This window comes from Diadema antillarum, unplaced genomic scaffold (genome assembly GCF_040938485.1).
Source record: "Diadema antillarum isolate AM-2024a unplaced genomic scaffold, OU_Dant_1.0 scf00000112, whole genome shotgun sequence".
Taxonomy (NCBI): domain Eukaryota; kingdom Metazoa; phylum Echinodermata; class Echinoidea; order Diadematoida; family Diadematidae; genus Diadema; species Diadema antillarum.
The window spans coordinates 2622798-2640944 of NW_027271001.1; the positions used below are offsets into that span (position 1 = coordinate 2622798).

The window sequence follows — 18147 nt, forward strand, 5'->3', positions numbered from 1 at the left end:
TTAAATTAAATTCTATTTGGACGTACATAGGAAAGTGGTGTACTTACCTGCACAATTGACATCAGTACATGAGAATGTCCCATCTGTGCATGTGCTGTTGAAAGAATAGCCAAAGAAAAGCTTTCGGTATACAACAATGTTGTCAATGGGAAGAAACTATAATATACATGAATAATGTAGATTGTTAACATTTTCAGACATGCAGGGTTCAGTCTTCATTTCTAATACAATCATGTTTCAGTAAATATGCCACGAAATTACACAACACAGACACAAACATAATGCATATGCATTTGCCTTCCAAAATGAAATCTTCAGACTAGGTATCATCACTCCTTAGCATACATGACCCTAATTCAGCAAATTTTGCTGCGACAAATGATGGATATAATTTAATCTGTCAGTCTAAGTTTCCTTGATATATTGAACTCTATAATACTTCCATGATTTAAAACATCCATATCTCCACATCTCTGGATGTGTATTTGGTTATGCTCCACTCACACACAACACCACCATAACCACCATCACCACCATTACCACCACCATCATCACCATCACCACCATCACCACCATCACCACCATCACCACCATCACCACACGCCCATACCCATGCCCATTACCACCTCAACAGCAATGCATCCACAATAACCACAAGTCTCACCAATTGTTGCAGTCCTTGATGACTATGGCCCCTGTTGGGTACTCTACAATGCCGTCATCATCGATGACAATTGTTGATCCGTCGATGAGGATGATATCATCGGTGTCCATCATGTGAGAGGCATCCATTAGGCAGCGACACTCACTAGGGCTAACACACTGCCCATCTTGGAGGACCTGGATGAAGTTAAAAGCATGGGGGATGTTCGCTATGAAACCTAAGTCACTTTCAAACCATGCAAAGAATAACATACTATACAGACATGTCTTTTTAAGCAGGCCATTTAGGCTACCAAAGCAATCTGACTCTATGACAGACTTGGTTCTACCCTGTTCACCTTGTGAATACATCACATGACAATATGTGACCCTGCACCTCAAAACAAACAAAAAGTCGCCAGACATGAATTTTTAGTTAAGACCATATTCTGAAAGAGCAGACTTTAAGCTTTAAAAAGATGTATAACTCACGCCAAATGGACTCTCCTAACCTATCTAAATATTGGAAAGAAAGCACAAACCCAGGAAAAGTGTGAACTGAGAAAAGAGGCTCTGCAGTACAGTGTCTATTCAAGGGCTTAATCTTTACCAAACCGTGCTGGCTGTGCGATGAATGGGACAAAAAAGAGGAAGTAAACCACCAGAGTAACAACAATGAAGGGATTATCAGATTAAACTGAAATTAAGCATGCCTAATTAACACATTTTGTCCATAATTAATGCCAACTTTCAAAGCAGTAGCGTCGTCCTTTCAAAAGTTATTAGAGTTGAAAGTGAAGAGTGTGGACAAGGTTTTTCAGAAATGAAAAAAGAATTCTAAAGGCACACCTAATCACACTATTCTACCAAAAATGTTCGAGATAAACTGCTAAAAAAACGCACTTCCCTGTCCGTTTTATGATACCAAATTTTAGCATAATGTAAAAGAAGACCCGCTCTTTCAGAAAATATGAAAAAGTCAAGTTCGGCTAGGTTGACCCATTTCACTTATTTTCAGTCCTCACGCAAAATCAGTGTGTGCGACTTTATGTTCGTTTTGAGGTGCACGGTCACATATGATTCCCTATGCTCTGCCTTAAAACCAAACAAACACTGCATGCAGATTTGCCTTGCTGTCCTCTCATGCTGAATGATTTTATTTTTCCAGGCTGATGAGCCATTTTCTTTGACACAGAGTATCTCATATTAGTCCAGTGCTCCTCCAAACTGTAAAAACACTTACTTTTCTGGCTTTGCAAATGAACACAAAATTGGTGATTTGACTTACTACAGAGGTATGGAAAATGATTACATAACAGTGTTAAGGGAGACACAAGTTCCACACAACTTTGCAAACAAGTTGAGTTAGGATCTACTGAGTCCTTAGAAACAAACAAAAAAAGAAGAATAGTTTACTTAAGAATTTTTTTAAAGTGTTCCCCTGTCAATGACAATAAATGAACACATTGTGGTATGTTGTAGAAAGTTTTCACAAATGCTTACCATGTCATCTGGACAGGCGCACCCAGAGGTACAATTGTCCTGGATACACTCTGTGCCAGACTGGAGGTCAGCACAGGTCAGGGGGCAACGGTTGGCGCAATCACTGACCACCAAGTCTCCTTCACATATGGCTGCAAGATTGGAGGTACGGCAGTTACACTACAATAGGTCAGCTGAAAACCATTACTGTTAGCATGACTGTACAGTGTTGGGGCGATCGTTAACGTTTCAAAATCTGGGCCGTTAATGATTGCCCCGACACTGTACAGTCATGCTAACTTTGAAACATTGAATTGCACATTACTTCAATATGAGACCAATCTGAAGCAAATAATTTTCACACAATAATAGATATATAATATACTCTAAAATGAATCCCACAAGGACTGGAACAATTATCCCCCAGCATTCCCACTGATTCCCACTGATCAATTACTAGCCATCCCCATTAAAGAAGGACATCTAATTCTTTTCTTCTTTTCCCTCAGTTTGAAAAAAAAAAATCACTTTTGGATGTCACACTAAAGGCTAAACCAAGATCAACACAAATGATTAACACTACAACAAATGTTTCCTAATTGATAACAATGAGATTGTATCATTTATATAATTTCTTTCCTCTCAGAACAAAGTCTGTGAGGAATGTTGGAAATTGCTACCCTCACTGACATCAATTACTTAGTTTACTGCATAACAAAATTGTAGAAGCATGTCTCCCTGATTTGGTTTGCGGTTGTTGACAAAACTCGAATGTACCTTGGAGTCACTGCTTCCAATGACATCACCCTCCTGAGGCCGTTATAAAAAGCAATGTTTTCTCCAACCAATCCATAATACACAAGTCTATCACTGCATTAAAACAACACTTGTGTGAAACAATAGACGCAAATTTAATGCTGGCATTTTCCACCAATCCACTATAACCTTCAATACCATTGGGTAGTGATACTGCACAACATATGCATAGTATTTGGTGATCATGAGGAGGTTAGATATGACAAGTTCTGATTCTACTCACGTCCACAAGGTTCCGTGTTGCAGCCATGTGTCTCCAGAATGGGGCCACTGCAGGGCAGTCCACCATAGGATGCAGGTACTGTGATGTTACGATGTCGCCTGGTCACTCCGCCGTCACAGAGGGCACTGCAATTAGTCCACTCCGTCCATTCACTGAGAACACAGTCCACTGATGACAGGGAGTAACACAAAATTTTCCCATTACTGGCTGATTTATTTCTACTCCACTTCATCATGCACTAGATACGCACATCGCATTGCTGATTTTCACTGGCATTTATTCAGCCATCCACACTTCACCTAGTTGTAGATCAGCAAGCCCACATGGGTGTATCATTTACCAATGTGCCTTGGTCGAACAAGAAGGCAATGGTGGCACAAAACGGATTAGGGAATCTACATTCATTGACAAAGAGTTTCCGTATGTGCCAATAGGCAAAGAAAACACTCCAGAGAGCATGCCTTTTGGCAAGCAAAGCACAGTATAGGTTGATAAACTGAAAGAGGGTTGGAGCATTGGTCAGTCATACAATAAATGGATGCGTTTGAAAGTTAAGAGGTTAAGGTCAAAGGTTACCTCTCTGTAGTACTGATAATCTTACACGTTTGCCAACCTGCCTCCCTCTGAAAACAATTTTTAATAGTCAGCACAAAAATGTATTTATTTACGCCAATCAAAATGATTTTATTAAGCTAGCTATTTTCCATCACATAGCCTCAATATGATAATGATAATGATGATGACAATGATTATGATAATTATTATCATCATCATCATTCTCATCTCCCTCATCATCATCATCATCATAACACAGGTAATAGTAATGATAATAACAATTAAAATATTGATGATAATGGTACTAGGGATAGCATAAAGATGGAGAAAACGTAGAAGAGGAGGCAAAGAAGAGATTAAAATATGATATTAATGACAAAAAGATGTGCCCTATTCATGCATGTATTTACCTGGACAGGGAGTGTCATTGCAGCTTGCCGTCTGTCCAGCAGGCCCCTGGCACTCAGCCCCACCGTACTGGGCAGGGGGACAGTCACATACTCTGGTGCGGTTGTGGTAGCCACCAGCACAGGACTCTGTACAGTCACTCCATGGCTCCCAATCACACCACTCACCATCAACTGGGAAAATGGCAAAAAGGATTGAAATTTCAAACCTTTGCTAAACAAAGCACTGCTTTATTTTCTACTAATTAGATTTTCTGTTCAATCCCTATAGTTATTGGTATTATACTAGGGGTGTGTGTTTTACACTTGATTTCTTTATTGTGTACAAAGTTCCTATGTGCTACAAACTTCAACTCAATTATTTGAATTCTTTCATGCTAAAATTTGCATATTGTTCCCCCAAAGCAATGTTTGGCAGAAGTTCCCCTTTAAAAAGATAAGAAAGTCATTATGATTTCGAATATGCTCTAGTTAACCCGTTGAGGATTAGTCCCGAGTATACTCGGGCAGGTGTCTATGGGAAATGCGTGTTGTAGCAAAATCAAACCATCCTCAACAGGTTAAGAGTACATTAAACTTTACTTAGCAGGACAAAATCAAATGAATTTGCGCTAAACAGAAGTATACATTCTTTTTTTAACTTTTGCATCTTGTGTGTTGTTCCATGGGAATCCTGCAGAGGATTATAATCTTATCTTTCATGCCACCTGTCATTGAATTTTGTGGACCAATTGAAAGCAATTAAGTGGAAATGCTCTTATTCATGCATATGTATCAGATATCAGGTTCTGACATATATTCCTCATAGCACAATTATGGAACTTAAACTGTAATTATACAGCTGACCATTGCAACAACTGAACATCAGATAATACAGGACAAACATTTTTTACATCCACACTGAATTAAGTTTAAGATACAGTTGCTTTAGCCAGGAGCCGACAAAATCTAGCAGAAATGAGACATGTGATTGGAAACGGTTGTCCAATGAAAAAAAAAAAAAAAGACTCAGCTTACTTGGACATGGATCTGCATTGCAGTCTTCTACTTCTATCGAGTCCCCCTCACAGTCCACGCCCCCGTTGCTAGGGGGCGGCATGGAGCAGGCTCGGCTTCTCACGACCACACCCCCTCCACACGTTGCATTGCAGGAGGACCATGGAGACCAGGTGGACCAGTCTCCATCACAGGTGTTGTTGGAACAGACCAGGGAGCCGTTGGTGCAAGTACTGCACCCAGACAGGTGGGACAAAAAACAATGTCATACTCTCAAAGTGGGTCTCTTTAATTCATGCATCACACTATACTGAACATGGCATGCCAATGATATCTTGTTGCTGTACTTATCTACACTGTGAACTTGTACTTTATTGTCTCTAGAAGACACATTTTTTTTTCTTTCTTTCTCCTTTTTTCTTGGGGGGTGCATACACAACAATCAGTGTGTTACTGATGTACATTTTACCTGGAAAGTCTAAATCACAAGATCACAAATCATCACAAGCATTCAATTGTCATTTGCTTGAAAACAATGACAATGATGACAACAACATTTGTTTCACTATGAAAAAAAAAATGAACATAACAATAACAATAGAAATGATATAATGTTGGCAGAAATTTTGACACCTGCTCGTCACACTGTTGCACTAACTGTTGGCTAATGACTACACTGTACACTGTACCAGCCATCTCGCTTAAAATAAACCCACAAGTTCCTACAAAGATTATTTCCTCTCAGTTGAAGATAATCTGAAACATACAGCACTAGCTCACAATCAAATCTGTTGCATCCTCAATAACTTATAAACTACTGCTTCCAACCCAAAATGTCAGGCTTAGCATTGCAATGACAAGCACTGAAGCTAACAAGTCAGAAGACATAAGCTTACCAGCTGTTACACAGATCTTGTGAGACAACAGCACCCGTCTCATACATTGTTCCTCCCACAATGCAGTGGGTGGGACACTCTTCCAGGTCACATGACACCTCTTCGGAGTCCGGCCCCTTACACTCTTCCCCACCATTCTCCGCTGGAGGGTTGTTTGCTGATCTGCAACGCACCACATAAGAATGAATAGGAACAAGAATAGAAATTAGTAGACATTCTGTTTTCATTCCATGTGAAAGATATAAGATGAGTAACCACATCTTGTTCCAGAACAGAAGTAGCATCAAAGGTAGACTGAAAACAGCAAAATGTAGCTTGAATGACAATTAGAGTGGTAAATACAACAAGGAAAAGTAGAAATTACGCGGTGCGTAATATATGTCCCCGCCGGAAGTAGCATTTTGTAGTAAAATGTACAAAATAGGTAAAAAATCAAGGTCAAAGGTCAAAGAAGTCAAAGGTCAAAATTCTGTGTAGAAGTATTGAAGCCTTCACCTAGTGCCATCACATAAAGCAAACGGAATCGAAATCGGGAAATGGCGAAGGAGTAGCATTTTGTAGCAAAATGTACAATACAGGTCAAAAAAATCAAGGTCAAAGGTCAAAGAAGTCAAAGGTCAAAATTCTGTGTAGAAGTTTTGAAGCCCTCAACTAGTGCCACCACATGGCATTTTGTAGCAAAATGTACAATACAGGTCAAAGGTCAAGGTCAAAGGTCACAACTGAAATTCAGTGTAGCAGTTTCAAAGCTCCCATGTATTGCTCTCATATAAAGCAAACAGAATCAAAATCGGCTCATAAATGACAGAGAAGTAGCAAATTGAACATTTTGATCAAGCACACACGGACACACACACGTACGGAGCCCGTTTCATAGTCCCCTGCTCGAACTTGTTCCGCAGGGACAACAACCTCAGCATTCAATCTAAACATATGATGGAATAGTCACATTGAAAAAAAAAAAAAAATCAATTATTCAGATCTAACAAAAGGTGGCTAACATTGTCAGCATATTCTGGTACTTAATGATATACTGGCACAGCTCACTGTTAATGGTAGACATGAAAAGGGATTGCAGAAAAGAGATACATAATTTCATGGCCAACATTAACCTCTAATCTATGGTCACTTCTTTAATCCTATCATCCTGTTGAACTCACCTAAATCTTGTCTTTGTGCTGTCTCCACATGTAGCTGTGCAATCAGTCCAGGAGGACCAGCTGCTCCAGCCACAGTCCTGTGGACACGCCTCCTCACTGCATGTCACTGCTCCATTTACACAGGAACTAGCATAAAGAAGAAAGGTGCAGGGGCATGTATATCACATAAGACAAAGAAATTTAAAATCCATATTTAGATTACGTGTATAGCCAAAAAATGAATAATGGCGAAGATTAGGAGAGACTTATGATTTCCTTTCATTTTTGCTTCTCAGGACAAACACAACAGAGCTACCTATTTGATGATATATAATACACAGTGCATGGACTAATATGAGTGATCAAGACAAGTTTTTGTTTGGTTTTGCATTTTGCAAGGGTTTTTGACATTATTTATCAGTTTACAGCAAAGAGGCTCCCATAAGAAGTACAAACACAATCTGATGAATACCGACTCCCTTATGGACAGTTTGATCAACAGCAGAGCATTAACACGTCTAGCTGAATTTCACATGGAGTGCAACAAACAAGAACAAGAAACAAGCTCTCCAAAGATCAAGAGAAAGAATTAAGTGACAAGCTGAAAAAGACAACAACAAAGTCATGATGTGTTCAAGTCTACTTCTACACCTCACTTCAGAGAAGTTTAACCAAACTAAAAACAAACAAATAGACAGACAACTGTGTGATGGCACAAATTGTCTTATTGTAAGTCAACTGACTGGTACTGTAGAAACAGAATATTTGGCAACACAGAAATTTTGAGAATTTTGCACATGACTGAAGCATGACAAAAATGAACAAAACAGGACTTTCTTTTTGTAACTACATACTAACACAAAAATATTCTCACTCATATATTATAAATGTGAGAAAAGAAGCCCAGCATTTCAACTGATTAACTTTGAAAAGATTGCATTCTATACAGTAGTTTCTCACCAATTCCTGCAGTCTTCAGTGAAGCTGGATGCGGGTGGATACGAGGCACCAAACTCATCCAGGCAGTCACACTGCTGCTGGAGGACACACACCCCTCCCTGCTCCAGGGTCCCATCTGGACAGTGGCATCCCGCTACACACTCTTCCTCCACACACACCAGTCCCACCTGGAGGTCAGAACAGCTGGAGGGACATCGGTTGGCGCACTCCGAGTACACACGACCCCCTTCACATGATGTTTCTGCTCAATGAGAACGGCCCCATGTTATTTGCCTGTTCTGCTCGTTCAATGGTCAATGCTTGTGTCAAAATCATTTGAGCTCTTTGAAAGACTACACCCCAGAAACATTTCTGTGTCAAGAAAATTTCATGATCACTCCATGTAAACATTGCAATACACATTGGTTTCTAGTTGTGCTTCTGATATTGAATACTCCTCATTACAATAACCTCTGTTTCTACATTTCTTGTCCCAACTCAATTAACACAACGTAACTAACTAACAATCGGGCTAAAAAACTACACAGTATACTTAATAAATCATGCAAAGCTTATGCATGATGTACAGTCACATATCTTACAAACATATTTTCTCTTTTTTTTTTTCAATTTGATGTGTATTTCTGATGTTGCATTCACTTAGACCACATGTACATTTGGGGTAAATTCCCCTCTAACATAATCATCACATTCATATTCTGAATTGCACTACAGTGAGTCTTTACGATTAATTGGACTATGACGATGATCATAACCTTTACTGTTATCAATGCTGCTGTCATCAATATTGTCTTAAATATTACAAATTTTGTAATCACACATACAGCTTGTATTTGTATATTATTGATTTTCATAGATCAGATCTCTAAATCACACAAATCATCTGTGGCAGATTCACGGCTGTTGTCATCCTGTACATGCACTACACCATACAGCAAAGACTCAAACAGAAATCCAAGACCTACCACACTCCTGTGTGTTGCATACAATGGTTTGGATGGCCTCCCCTACACAAGGTGCTCCTCCATTCTTAGGCACTGGGTTGCTGCAGTTCCTGTACCTGAAGGCAGTCCCTCCGTTACAAGTAGCACTGCAGTTCGTCCATTCTGTCCATGGACTCCAATTACCATCCGCTGCAAAGTGAGAAAAACAAATCTTTAATGATTTAGTTCATTCAAGTAAAAGTCTTTAATCAGACATATATTGCATAATGCACTGCAACTTCAGTTTGAATTGTGTGGTATAGTTTTACAAATATATGATTATGAGTCATCATCTCATCCCATGTAGTAGCAAGTTAAATAATCAATTCCCCTGTACTCATGGTAATGCCCAACAAATTTGTATGACACATTTTCTTCCTTCAAGCAACTGAATAGCATTGATTGGACTCTTCATTCAAATTGTTCATGCCTGTCGAGTGGATTGGCACACATACATATCTCCTTTCATGGGGCTGGGGGCCAGGTGAAGAAGTGGAAAGGAAACAATAATGGCAACTCTTATTTTCAACAAACCATTTTTTTCTGACTTCAATTCCTGAATTTCATATAACATGGTGATGGTGAGGCAGATTCTATTACAAAATATGTTACAGTCTAGAAATTAAGTTTTCAATGTGAAATGCAGCAACACTCACTCGGGCAAGCATCTGTGTTGCAAAACTCAGATTCGTGAGAGAATTCATCGGAGTTCTGGCAGTAGCCGTTGGAGGTCCTATCGCGGTACCTGGTCCCAACACCACAAGTGACTGTGCATGGGCTCCAGGATGTCCATGGGTTCCAGGAACAGGTGGGTGCTGGGAAAAAAATAAAAAAAATATATATTTACATGGTACAAGAATGCTGCAAGCTTAATCGTTGTAACATAGTGCAATGCCCCTTGTCTCTAAGAAACATTTTTGCAATGAGCATCCCATAAATATCAGATGTTCCTAGCTGACATTCATTTCCTTTGTTTGTAGATTTGATATGGACTACTAATCAAAATACCACTGCCCAACACATGCCTATCGACCTCTTGACTGGAAAATAAGATTGAGTGTACATAGTTAAAATAGTTCCACTAGAAGTTATGTCTCTGTTCCTGAGCAAGTACTGTACTTAACAGTTAGCACTCTATGTTCTAACCTTTAGTCACTACTCATTATAGAATTTGTGAGCAGTGATATGGAGGAGAAAAAACACCCAAGTAATAATGAATTACTGGCAGTAATGCGTATTTAGTTATTATTCTTATGACCATTATTTCATCTAGAAATCGAATATTTCTGTTGGCCCATTCACAAATATTTTGTTTGTTTGTTTGTTTCATTTCCATCTGAGAAGATGACTGGATAGCCCATATTTAGCTGCAATAGCTGGTTTTCCATGGGGCCCAGTTGGATGTAAGGCGGGAACACTTAACCAAGTTAAATACCCTGCTCTTTGGGATGAATAAATGAAGCAGGATCTTTTAAGTGCGTGAATTGTTACTCTCTCACACATGGGACCTCCATTTTATGTCCTATCCGAGGGACAGAGTGATTTGACTCTTTAATTCTGGAGGGGACGGCATGATTACTCACATCATTGCTCAGTGGGACCCGGGAATTGAACCGCGGTCCTTTGGATTGTGAGGAAAGCTCGCTACTGACTGAGCTAACTCACTTTCTTGCTCAAGGAACATAACATTGCACTTGTTCATACCACAACACATGACTCCAACATCATTCAGATCTTACCTGTTGTAGTGACTGCTGCTGTTGTAGTGATTGCTGCAGTTGTAGTGTACACTGTAGTGAGTTCGGCCGTTGTGTAGCTTGCTGTAGTTGTACTTCCTACAATATTGAGGAGATCAGAGTTTAGGGTGTTTTTTTTTCATTACATATCATATTATCGTTATTACTCATCAATTTTAAAACTCAAGAAGAGAGTCAGCTGTGACAGCACAGTCAATACATACACTGTACATTTTTTTTTAAAAGGAGATTTTCATATTTCTGTGTCCGGATACAAAGATATCTGATTTTTCTAGGAGCCTCCTGTAGTACTTGGGAAGATGTGGTAGTCCTGCTTATGCGACGTATAGTTGGCAGTAAGATTGCCAGAGAAAGTATATTTTAGTATCAAAACTGACATACACAAATGAAAAGCATGTATAAGGAGATTATTGGAGGGAAACTGTTGCACCCACCACATAGCGCCTCATCTGAACAGTCGCCACAGTCACACGTTCCCTGGCACACAGCATCACCCGGTACACACGCTCCATCGTTGCAGGTAAACTCATCACTGAAGCAGTGGCGAGTTGTGACCGATGGAACTGTTGTTACACGACCTGTCAGTAGAGGGCAGTAGGCAAGAAATAAAGAGCTTGGGATCAGGTCATATGCACTGGTATCTTGAGCTAGATTAGATAAATCGGTGATACCATGCTGTAAAGGATAAACTAATTTTTAACAATCACATTAAACCTAGAGCAAATATGCACCTACTTTTTCCTGTTTAGCCTTGTCTTCCTGGTCATCAACACAACTCTAAAAAAATACGATGACCTAAATGATCGTCAGCAATGCCACAGCATTGAGATGAGAAGAAAGCAAGGAAATGCAATGTTTCATAGTCTTTGGAAGACAAGTCATGCAATCCTTAAAGTTTTATGGATGAAAAACAGGGAAGAAATCAAAGAAATACACTCAAGTAGGAATATTAATGATGTATAAATTAACTGGTCATATTTATGGCCGACCTCATAAACCTCTATCATTCTCCATCACTGTAATATGCAGAACTACTATAAACTGTTGCTTTCATTTGTAGGATTTCATCTTTCACCATACCTTCTACAGGGCATCCTAGAAGTTCCACCCTCATAGTTGCACGATTGTTATACTCAGTGGGGTAGAGGCGGATGAATCTCGCAAGAAGAATTACTGGGAACAAAACTTCCCTTTCTGCCCCTGCGTCAAAGCTACCAGTGAATTCCTTTACAAAGAACAATATAGACATACCAAATAAAAATCTGCTTGTAGCTGGAATGCACATAAAATCATCAAAGATGGCCTATTTTTGTGAAAATTTCACTGAGGAAACATGTTTGTTTCAAATATTGTTTGTTTATTTTTGGTAAAGAAGATTGTGACTAGCATGCTTTAAATCAATCTTGAATTAGATATTTGGTTCAATCAAAATAGTATGTATTTAGACTGTGAACCCTGAAATGTAAAACTTTAAAATGAAAATCCCAACAATCTGTGCTCCTTCATGGCTTTCACTATGTTATCCAAGACTGTATTTTGGGGGGTTTATGCTGGGAGCAACAACAATTTTGTTTAAAAAATATAACAAGTCATCAATAAACACCTCCTCAAAATTTATGACTCATTCATTATCACTCATTAGAAAGAGAAAAAAAAAGGTTATTCTTACCTGCAAGTTATTGGCTGAGTCAGAAACATTGAGGTAGTCCTCTCCATCTACACTGAAAGACACTGCAAACTTTGTCACATACTCATCACTCTGAGACCCACTTCCTTGCAAGATGACTCCCGACACCTGCATGACCTCCTTCAGGTCAAAGGTCACATGGGGCGAGGGGTCCTGGCCAGTGGGTGACCAGCCGACATAGCCATCAGAGTTTAGCCCACTGTTGAGGCGAACATTTACAGCAGAGCTGCCTTCATGGATGGATGAAACAGCGATGTCTTCTTCTGGAATCATCCCACTCTCGATTCCCAAACGGTCGTGGCAAACAACATTCACTATAGAGAAAGAAACAGTGAGAAGGGTGTAAGCATTTATCATAATCATAAATGGTACTTGATCACATGATTGCATGATACTCACAGAAAAGAGGCAACACATCTATGATGATAATAATAAAGGACATTTATACTGCGCAGCTATTATAACAATATACTCTACTATCTATGATACGCTTTCAAGGATTGTACTGAAATAATGCTAAAAAATACACACATACTATGAGTTAGGTGGGGACGCATTTAGTGAGTGTTGACCCTGTAGTGTTGCCCCTGTGGTGGCAGGCACACGTCAGGGACATAAAAGTTCACTCCCCATAGGATATAGAACAGATACGATTTAGGCAGATTTTCTCTATAGAGTAACAACTGGCATTGCCGATACCCACACACATTATCAATAGAGATTCCAAAAAATATCTCAGAACTGGACAGAAAAATGTAAATTGAGCACCAAGATAAATAGCTACCCCAGTTGTGGGACAGGATCTTAACCCACTGGGGACCAGTTCCTAGTACAATTTACAATTACAATGTGGATTTTTCCAAAAATGGGCCATAAAACAGGTTTTCTTCAATAAACTGGCTTCAAAATAACCTAAAAACTTGATTTTGACATCAAAACCAACATTGCCCCAAATTTGAGTACAGTTGCTTCAAATTTAAGGAAGACACCTTGGTGGGTACAAACGCAAAATATGTCTTGCATATAACTCCACCTCCAGATCATTATGCATACCAAATTTGAAATAAACTAATAAAATATTGTAGAAGTAGTCTACTCCAAAGGGATTTAGGGAAATTTTGGTTACCATGGCAACACTTTCTCGGACAAAAAAAAATAAACTTCTTGCACATCTACCTCAATGTCATCATGTATGTCAAATTTGAGTTCAAATGCTTTAAATTTGTGAATGTAGTTCACTCCACAAGATATCCAAGGAAATATGCCATTACCATAGCAACGCCTCATCTGGTACAAACAAAAAATGCGCCTTGCAGAACTACACCTATAGATAATTGTACATACCAATTCAGAAATAAATTGCTTAAAAACTGTGGAAGGAGTTGCCTCCAAAAGGCTTTGAGAAATTTTGGTTACCATGGCCATGCCTTCTCCAACAAACACACACACACACACACAACACACACACACACACAAACACAGGCTGATTCGTGTATGCGGGTATAATGAAAGGGTTTACACAGAGCTGGGAATGAAAGGGTTATAGAAATTGTACTGCCAAATGAAAGGGTTTACAATTAGCTGGGAATAAAAGGGTTATCAAAATTGTAATGCCAAATGAAAGGATCCCCAATTAGCTGGAAATGAAAGGGTTATAGGAAACTGTCTTGCCTACACTGTCTACACTGAGCTGGGAATGAAAGGGTCATAAAAATTGTACTGCAATATGAAAGGGTCTACTCTAAGCTGGGAATAAAAGGGGTTGTAGAAACTGTAATGGAAAATGAAAGGGTCTACTCTGAGCTGAGAATAACAGGGTTATAGAAATTGAACTGCCAAATGAAAGGGTTTGCACTAAGCTGGGAATAAAAGGGAAATAAAACTGTAATGTAAAATGAAAGGGTCTACTCTGAATTGAGAATGAAAGGGTCATAGAAATTCTTCTGCCAAATGGAAGGGACTACACTGAGCTGAGATAAAAAAGGTTATTCAAATTGTACTGCCAAATGAAAGGGTCTACTCTAAATTGAGTATGAAAGGGTTATAGGAACTGTCCTACCAAACGAAAGGGACTACACTGAGCTGGGAATTAATGGGTTATAGAAACTGTTCTGCCAAATGAAAGAGTATACTCTGAGCTGAGAATAAAAGGGTTATAGAAATTGTACTGCCAATTGAAAGAGCCTTCACTGAGCTGGGAATAAATGGGATATAGAAAATGTACTGCCAAATGAAAGGGTCTACTCTGAATTGAGAATAAAAGGGTTATAGAAACTGTCCTGCCAAATGAAAGGGACTACACTGGGCTGGGAATGAAAGGGTTATAGAAACTGTCTTGTAAAATGAAAGAGTCCACTCTGAATTGAGAATAAAAGGGTTATACAAACTGTCCTTCAAAATGAAAGGGTCTACTCTGAGCTGAGAATAAAAGGGTTATAGAAATTGTACTGCCAAATGAAAGGGACTACACTGAGCTGGGAATAAAAGGGTTATAAGAAAATGTCCTGTCAAATGAAAGGGTCTACTCTGAATTGAGAATAAAAGGGTTATAGAAACTGTCTTGCCAAATTGAGAATAAAAGGGTTATAGAAACTGTCTTGTAAAATGAAAGAGATCCAATCTGAATTGAGTATAAAAGGGTTGTACAAACTGTCTTGCAAAATGAAAGGGTTTCCACTGAACTGAGAATAATCAGGCAGGTCGATACGGTGCAATTAACTAGCCAAAAGCATTACATGTCGAAGCCTCATTTGGATAAAGTAGACAGCTTGTGTACGCAAAACCCCTGGGAAAGTGTTGCAGGACAATCGCAATATCTCACCTCAGAAGCCAACAAATGATTAAATCTATACAGCAAATTGACGAGGAAAGTATTCTCTCACTTGCGATGTTTGTTATTTTGAGTTTTATTTAGGATAAACCTGTGAAAATAACATCGAAACTTAGCTTCTAAAACAGAAAATTTTGGTCTTTAAAAAAAGTGTTATTTTTTTTTCACTTTTTCCTTCGTTGCTTCAAAATGAAACTTCCGTCTATGACTTAAGGTAGGATACTATACCCATACTGTGTTCAAAATATCTTTTGTGTATCATTTGGCGCAAGGATAAACGTTGTATGTCCAGAAAAAATTGAGATCATTGTCACTTGCGACCCATGCAAAATCCATGGCGTAAGCGGTACGCAGTACGATGTATCGGTTTTGGTGCTGTGTGAAACAGTTGAAGCACATTGCAGGGTTCCTCTCTTGCCTATTCACCACCCTGTGGACCGAAAACCGAAACCTGTCGCATTGCGCCCAACCTGACACCGCTGATTGGCTATAAAGCGTCCACTGACGAGAAGAGAACGCATGCGCAGGAGGATGAACTAGCTGTGCATGTCCAGTATATTCTCTTAAATTCTGTTGTCTTATTCTGTGCTCTTATTTTCACCTTACTACTAATTGCTTCAACACGAAACTTTGCAGATAGTCAGTCTGATGTATACAGACTAGCAATATGTTAATCAAATGCATATTCATGCAGGCGCAGCCTTATGTCCAGAAAAAATCGTAACCCTTTCTCACGGTCAACTCAAACAGAAAAACACACATATCTTGAAAGATACATCAGCACTTTCGCCCAAAAATCCTATGAGGGATGATATCCGTATTAGATATATGTCTGAAGTTTCAATGGATTTGGTGATAAGATAAGGAAGATACGAGGAGGTGAAGTTTCAAGATTTTTTTGTCCTTCCCTCCGCATAGTGCTCGATGACCGTTAGGAATTCAAAAGCTTTGGCCTCCTATCAGTGAGTAAATTACACCGTATCGCAGGGACTCTAAAAGGGTTATAGAAACTGTCCTGCAAAATTAAAGGGTCTACGCTAAGCTGGGAATGAAAGGGTTATAAAATTGTACTGTCAAATGAAAGAATTGTAGTGTCAAATGAAAGGGTGTACAATTAGCTGGGAATGAAAGGGTTATAAAAATTGTACTGTCAAATGAAAGGACCTACAACAAGCTGGGAATGAAAGGGTTAAAGGAAACTGTATTGCCTACACTGTCTACACTGAGCTGGGAATGAAAGGGTCATAAAGATTGTACTGCAATATGAAAGGGTTTACACTGAGCTGAGAACAAAAGGGTTGTAGAAACTGTAATGAAAAATGAAATGGTCTAATCTAAGCTGGGAATTAAAGGGTTATAAAAAGTGTCCTGCAAAATGAAAGGGTCTACTCTGACCTGAGATCAAAAAGATTATAGAAATTGAACTGCCAAATGAAAGGGTCTATGATAAACTGGTAATAATAAGGGTTATAGGTAACTGTCCTGTCAAATAAAAGGGTCTTCACTGAGCTGGGAAAGAAAGGATTATAGAAATTGTACTGGAACATCAACGGGTTTGCACTGAGATGAGAATAAAAGGATTATAGAAACTCTCCTGCCAAATGAAAGGGTCTTCACTGAGCTGGGAATGAAAGGGTTATAAAATTGTACTGCAAAATGAAAGGGTTTACAATTAGCTGGGAATAAAAGGGATATAGAAAATGTCCTGCCAAATGAAAGGATCCACAATTACCTGGAAATGAAAGGGTTAGAAGATACTGTCGTGCCTACACTGTCTACACTCAGCTGGGTATGGAAGGATCATAAAAATTGTACTGCAATATGAAAGGGTTTACACTGAGCTGAGAATAAAAGGGTTATAGAAACTGTCTTAAAAATGAAAGAGTCCACTCTGAATTGAGAATAAAAGGGTCATACAAACTGTTTTGCAAAATGCAAGGGTCTACTCTGAGCTGAGAATAAAAGGGTTATAGAAATTGAACTGCCAAATGAAAGGGTTTCCACTAAGCTGGGAATAAAAGGGAAATAAAATTGTAATGTAAAATGAAAGGGTCTACTCTGAATTGAAGGGTTATAGAATTGAAGGGCCTACACTGAGCTGAGATAGAAATTGTTCTGTCTACTCTGAATTGAGTATAAAAGGGTTATAGAAACTGTCCTGTAAAAGGGACTACACTGAGATGGGAATTAATGGGTTATAGAAACTGTTCTGCCAAATGAAAGGGTCTACTCTGAGCTGACAATAAAAGGGTTATAGAAATTGTACTACCAATTGAAAGAGCCTACACTGAACTGGGAATAAAAGGGTTATAGAAAATGTCCTGCCAAATGAAAGGGTCTACTCTGAATTGAGAATAAAAGGGTTATAGAAACTGTCCTGCCCAATGAAAGGGACTACACTGAGCTGGGAATGAAAGGATTATAGAAACTGTCTTGTAAAATGAAAGAGTCCACTCTGAATTGAGAATAAAAGGGTTATACAAACTGTCCTGCAAAATGAAAGGGTCTACTCTGAGCTGAGAATAAAAGGGTTATAGAAATTGTACTGCCAATTGAAAGAGCCTACATTGAGCTGGGAATAAAAGGATTATAGAAAATGTCCTGCCAAATGAAAGGATCTACTCTGTTTTGAGAATAAAAGGGTTATAGAAATTGTACTACCAATTGAAAGAGCCTACACTGAACTGGGAATTAAAGGGTTATAGAAAATGTCCTGCCAAATGAAAGGGTCTACTCTGAATTGAGAATAAAAGGGTTATAGAAACTGTCCTGCT

At 38.9% G+C, this 18147-nt stretch overlaps 1 protein-coding gene across 1 annotated transcript in view; it reads right to left on the bottom strand.

Annotated features, from left to right (window-relative positions):
• The window catches only part of LOC139719581 (uncharacterized), a 122132-nt gene that overhangs the window by 3610 nt on the left and 100375 nt on the right, over positions 1–18147 (bottom strand). Inside the window, exons 33-44 of the mRNA XM_071630993.1 lie at positions 11291–11434; positions 9756–9914; positions 9082–9249; positions 8117–8357; positions 7178–7303; positions 6018–6179; positions 5143–5354; positions 4129–4299; positions 3164–3331; positions 2146–2276; positions 665–840; positions 48–94 (exon numbers count right to left, since the gene is read on the bottom strand). Coding sequence (XP_071487094.1) covers positions 48–94; positions 665–840; positions 2146–2276; positions 3164–3331; positions 4129–4299; positions 5143–5354; positions 6018–6179; positions 7178–7303; positions 8117–8357; positions 9082–9249; positions 9756–9914; positions 11291–11434 — 1905 coding nt within the window. The remainder of the gene's footprint in view (positions 1–47; positions 95–664; positions 841–2145; positions 2277–3163; positions 3332–4128; positions 4300–5142; positions 5355–6017; positions 6180–7177; positions 7304–8116; positions 8358–9081; positions 9250–9755; positions 9915–11290; positions 11435–18147) is intronic.